Genomic DNA, 6,000 nt, shown 5'->3' with positions numbered 1-6,000 from the left:
AACTTGACGAAGCATTCCAAAGGCCATCATACAGCAGCAGATTGAGAAAGGATTGTAAATTAATACCATTACGAGTTCATAAAGCATGTCTTCGCCAGGCAAAAGTTTTCAATACATTTAATTAACCTGATGTTTTTTTTTATCCCATTTTAATCTACGATCAGACACTAACTACTCCAAAAAACATTATTTTTCCAGGAAAAAAAATGTTGAAGACTTGATTAAACTTTTTCTATTTAAATAAGTACCCACTGAAATTAAACCACTGAAATTAAAGATTCCGTTTTGTTTTTTTATTGTAAAGAACTAAAATGAACTAACTTAATACTCTATGAGGGGAAGCTCCCATCTTTTACCGTTTCCAAATTATTCAGATTTGAACATCATACAATGCGTATCTTTTTCATTCAAAACCGCTTTAATCCGAAATATCTCAAAAACAATTAAATATAGAACAATTGTTCTCACTCTAATTTTATTTGCTATTTAAGGCTCTATTTAAAAAAACGCGCAATGTCATATGTTAGACGATTTCTGAATGACACGTACAAACATCTTCTTGGTTCTTTCGGTAAAGTCACGTAGAAGGGAAATAATAAAATAATAAAAAGAAAACATAATAAATTACAATTCTCACGACGTTTCGGCCACAACGTAAGCACCCGTCCTCAGGTGAAGAACAGGGCTGTCGGAAAGACAGCGTCCGAAATCGACAGCCCTGTTCTTCACCTGAGGACGGCTGCTTGCGTTGTGGCCGAAACGTCGTGAGAATTTTATTTTATTATGTTTTATTATTATGTTATTATTTCCCTTCTACGTGACTTTACCGAAAGAACCAAGAAGATGGATCCCTGCAGTCACGAAAGCTTTAAATCGAAACGTACAAACATGTTTATGGGGAACTTAAAATCGAGATTTGGCAGCCTTAAAATACAAAATGTCGGATTTTCAGATTTTTCTTGTTGTGTCCTAAAAGCTACCTATGTACCAAATTTCAGCTTTGTACCTTGTCGGGAAGTACCTTAGCGGTTTGTGAGACATACATACAGATTAAGGTCTTTATTTATGTAGAAAGATAATTGTTGTTGTTGTGAAATAAACAATTACATTCACACAAGAAACACAACTCAAAAGACGCAAAAAATGTCGGATCGTGTAAGATTGCATTTACCAGATTTTAAAATTAAATGTAAAAGTACACAGTATTGCCAACTATTGTAAATGTGTGTAGTGTATACAGCTATACAGATGTGTGCTCTTAACATTGCTCCTATTTTTCCCAAATTATATTACAATTGTGTTATCAGTGACCTGTCACGAGACGAATTACTATACTCAGCTAGCAGTGAATCACCCTGTGTCAAAGCATGGCCCACAGAACTACTTCTGGAGGTCGCCTACTTCGCCCGTTCTAGAGACACACCTTTTATAGGGCCACCGCAGTGGCGAGATGTTAACTACCTCGCCTGGTATACAGGAGGTCGTGGGTTCGATCCCAACCCTGACGCCTGCTGTATAGTTGGAGTTTGCATCTCTCTCCGTGGTGAGATGTTAACTCCCTCGCCTGGTATACAGGAGGTCATGGGTTAGATCCCAACCCTAATTGCCTGTTGTATATTTGGAGTTTGCGTGTCTCTCTCCCCATGGTCGCGTGGATTGTTCTCCGGTTTTTGTCTCCGCATTTAGAATTAACACGCGTTTAGAGTATTTGGCTGCTGTAAATTTGTTGAGCTATCATTTGTGACCAGGTCGCTCATGAAAATGAGCTATACAGCTCAGTGCCTTACCTGTTAAAATAAAACATAGTTTTAGAGTTTAACGTATGCCCTGCAAAGAGCGTTTGCCGCACGTCAATCACACTGACATCTTAGGTCTCAGAGCTGGAATTTAAGCAAATTAAGTGGTAGAGTGGGGTGGCGGGGGGGGTCATGCACACATTGGTGACCAGGCCGAGACCATCATCTCGCTTCACTTGAAACCCAGTTTCACAATAGGTGGCTGGCTGCACGTGGCTCAAGGGTCAGTGTTGTACGCATGTATGTTGAACTTCTTTCGCACCGCACATTGCCAACCGCGCTCATGGGAGGTGCCCTGCCCCCTGTGACCTCCGGCCACCTCCGGCACTGTAAACCCTGCAGAGTTGCTCCCATATAAAAATACAATGATAATTGCCGTAATTGTTTAACACCCGAACAGGCAGATATCGCAAAAGCTCACGCGATTCTCATTTCACACGAACATTGCACTCGGTGTTTGAGCGACCGTGAATTTAATTGACTGCGGCCTGCGAAAAACGACAGCGGAGCTTTCTTCACAAGGCCCCGGTTGCACATTCAATTATCATTCAATAAAAGGCAGCAGCACCAGCGCAGCTAAGAGTGCAACGTTGGTGGACGTGAATATTAACATTCTCGTGTGACGACTGCAATGTCAGCACCCGTTCACGCACCTACGACCTCTTGGGTTGCGCCGCCTTGTTTGTTCCACGTGCGGGGAGGGGGAGCTCCTCAAAAAATTCCAGAAGAGGCTCCAAGCACGTGGAGGAAATGTGTTTAAAGATGTATAATAAAGCTTCCAGCAGGCGGAACAAAGCGTCCGACATCGTGCTGAACGACGCGTGCGTTACAACCCCCGAAAACACATCGGACAGCTGTACATCGCAAACCAGGAAAACCTATGCGGTTGCGCCATAACATAATCATCGTTAGCCCCAGGCGGTTTTCTTGCAGGAGATGGGTTAACCTGCAAGACTTTTGTGGCCAGTCCGGTGCTTCAGCAGATCTCTCATAAAACTCGGTCAATGATCAAGACACCCTGGTCACATGACACAGCGGTGTCGCAGGTCGTGGCTTGTGGAAGGGCTGCAAACGTGAATGCAAATTACTTCCATCGTTTCAAATTGGGGCGTCTCAAGCGCCGGCCTTGACTCACGCACACACGTCCAAGGGCACGGATATTTACAGATTCTCAGAAAGTGCAGAGGTCACTGCCACGTGCATGAGGGCGGAAGGGGGGGGGGTCTTCCTTAGGCACCCACCACCGACGGCTGTGGTCAAATCACCCGATGTTGAGTTCAGAAAACTATGCACACCTCCGATTCCCCACACCGAGCACACGAGAGCCAAATAGAAACAAGAAAGCGCCTCATATGGACTCCCTTTTGCTGCATCTTAATTTAACTCCAATGACCATCAAATTATCACTCCCTCCTCTTCATTCGCACCGAGTAATTTCAGCACCCGGACGTGACGAAAATTTGTGCTTTTTCACGTCGAAGATTCTGTTCCCCGATTTACGCCCCGTGTATAAAACGAACCGCGATTTGCAACAAAAAGACCGAAACATTTGCTCAACAACAACGACAAAAAACGATTTAAATAAAGCAAATTAAAAACCCGGAAGAGACAGAGGCCGGCTCGGCACGTGACGGTTTCCAGGAGGCTGACGATGTGAGTCTCGGTGCCCGGGAGGTGTGTGGGCCCAGAATGATCAATTCTCGTTGTTGATGCCCGCGTGAGTTTTGACGGTATTTTCTTGCTGCTGTCATACGCCGTCCCGGGTCTCTCACTCGCAGGAATCGAAGGCCAAAAGAGCTTCCTGGAGTTTCCCTGTGATCTGCACATATTCATTCAGCGGCGGGGGTGGGGGGGGGGGTGTCACACACATTGAATAAAAGCAGGTCACATGTCATACCAATTACCATAGCAGCCAACTGCAAGGAAATCAATGATGATATACGGTGATGATTAATCCACCCTCTGTCTCCATGCCACCTGCCCCCTGGCTCTGGTACACGGATGGGAAACGTGGAAACAGACGGAGAGAATTGAACAAAGGCAGAAGAATGCGCATGTCGAAGAGGAATGGTGAGGGCACGCTTTTAATCCCACTGAGAGGCAGGAAGGGGAACGACAGGGATCAAAGAGAACAAATCAAGTTGGAGACACCACGTGGCCTGTTGAGGAGAGTAACTGGCCTTGGGCAGCACTCGTCGCTGGGAGGGATGATGGGCAATGACTTCAACTACAAACAATGGCAGCTGAAGGGAAGGAACGCGGCTCAGAGGATGATCCACCACGGAGACGTAACGACGAGATCAACCGGGGTGCAGTAGCCAGGATGGATCGTTGCATTGCGAGATACTGAGGGATTGCAATGGATTGTGGGAGGCCTTCATTCGGCGGCAGATAGACGACGATACGTTCACGATGGTCACGTAGAAGGGAAATAATAAAATAAAATGTAAAAAATCTCACTATTTTATTATTTCAATTCTACGTGACTTTACCGTAAGAACCAAGAATATGAATCCCTGCAGTCACGAAAGCTTTAAATCGAAAGATGGGCACTCTCTTACATGCCAGCCTAGGGTGCCTGCTGTAGGTTTCAATCAAGGTGTGAGAGAGTATGGCCCTGCTGAATTGAAGCCAAAGGTGGCGGGTGTTATTTTGGCAACACACCGCACTCTGCAATTATTCCCACAGACATAAATGACAAATGCACTTCTGCACACTTTCACGACGGCAGACAACAAAAAAGACAACTCGCTTCTTTCTTGTTCAAGTTGTAACAACAAGAAAAAAAAAACCCCCACCACATTCCCAAAAAAGAAATTTACTTGAAACGAATTGCTCCAATTAGCTCAAATTGCGGCCGTTGGTGAGAGATCAATGGCTAACGTTGTGCAACCTTCCACAACCGTTAGGCTTGCAGTCGAGGCCGTTTATCGTCGGCTTAAAAGCCTGCACTGTGTCAATCGTGGCAGATTGAATAGCGGGCAGAACAACGCCGGTTTGAAGTGGCAGTCTTCAGTATTTACTGATACAGATAGGGCGGAGCATGAGCGAAGTCGATGGCTTTATGCCCCGGCCCGCCGAACCTAAGCTCCGTTCACTGGCATTCAATCACGGCAGGATTACTAAGGCTCATTTATTTTGTGGGGATTCTAAAAACAGCTGCACGTTTGGTGGAATGCGAGGATGCAAATGTACAAATGCACACGCACACACACGCACACGCGCACGTCCCTGTACAGACAGTGGTCTTCAACGACATCCTGTGTTCATACGCATCTTCTCTGTAGAGGTGGCAACGGCCACGTTTCATGTTTTGTATCTGATGATCGCCCTCTAATAATCCCACTGCTGGAGGAGGGACTCCCCACATGATGTGGGTCACGGAGGATTCGTTCACCACGCTGCTCAGTACAAGTCGATGACGGTGGAGAGCACAGACATGGGACCATATAAGGGGCCGTCCATAAATGACGTCACGCGATTTTGGACGATTTTTGACCCTCCCCCCCGCCCCTTCGTCACATGACGTCACAAAAAGTCAGACCCCCCCCTCAAATGACGTCACAAAGCTCTGCCCCCCCCCCCCCAAAATAAAACATGCTTCAAATCGCTTTAAACTATTGTCATTGTAGTGCGTATTTAATGTGAGTGCTGCACTCTGATGTTGTAGGAGAAAACATTTATTAAAAAAAAGTCGATTTAATTAGGTAGAACGTGTCGTCTATATTTATTTAAAGTTGCGCATTTTGACGTGACGTCACATTTCTCACCCCTCCCCCGCTCGTCACACATTGTCACAAATGTCTGACCCCCCCCCCCACCCCTAGGTGCGTGACGTCATTTATGGACGGCCCCTAAGTATCGTACAAGAAATGCTCTTAAAATCTACTCTATCGGGATACCCGTAGCGAGCGCTGATCCTATCCCGCAAGAGTCGCTTCTAAGACCATTTCTCACACGTCGAGCCGTGAAAACTTACAAGACATAAAAGTAGATTTCAAAAATATATTTTTTAAACAGTCTGCCTCAGCAGCAGACCAAGCTTTCCCACCTGATGACGGATGCTTGTGTTGCACCCGAAACGTCGTGATTTATTTTATTTTATACCTACGTGACTTTACCGAAAGAACCAAAGAGTATGGATCCCTGCAGTCACGAAAGCTTCAAATCAAGATTGAATAACGGAATGTGTTGCCCTCTGCTC

The 6,000-nt window shown here is 45.5% G+C and overlaps 1 protein-coding gene across 2 annotated transcripts in view; it reads right to left on the bottom strand.

The window, feature by feature from the left end:
- Positions 1 to 1,044: 1,044 nt before the first annotated feature.
- SNX9 (sorting nexin 9) overlaps positions 1,045 to 6,000 on the bottom strand; it is a 51,787-nt gene continuing 46,831 nt past the window's right edge. For both annotated transcript variants that reach the window (XM_061567732.1, XM_061567739.1), the window contains exon 18: positions 1,045 to 3,615. In XM_061567732.1, the coding sequence (XP_061423716.1) occupies positions 3,565 to 3,615 (51 nt within the window). In that variant the 3' untranslated portion in view covers positions 1,045 to 3,564. The remainder of the gene's footprint in view (positions 3,616 to 6,000) is intronic.

Source organism: Lethenteron reissneri, chromosome 5 (assembly GCF_015708825.2).
Source record: "Lethenteron reissneri isolate LAM-NWPU_2019-01 chromosome 5, ASM1570882v1, whole genome shotgun sequence".
Classification (NCBI taxonomy): domain Eukaryota; kingdom Metazoa; phylum Chordata; class Hyperoartia; order Petromyzontiformes; family Petromyzontidae; genus Lethenteron; species Lethenteron reissneri.
The sequence above is the reverse complement of the archived record's forward strand: the minus strand, read 5'-3'. Positions and strand labels throughout refer to the sequence as shown.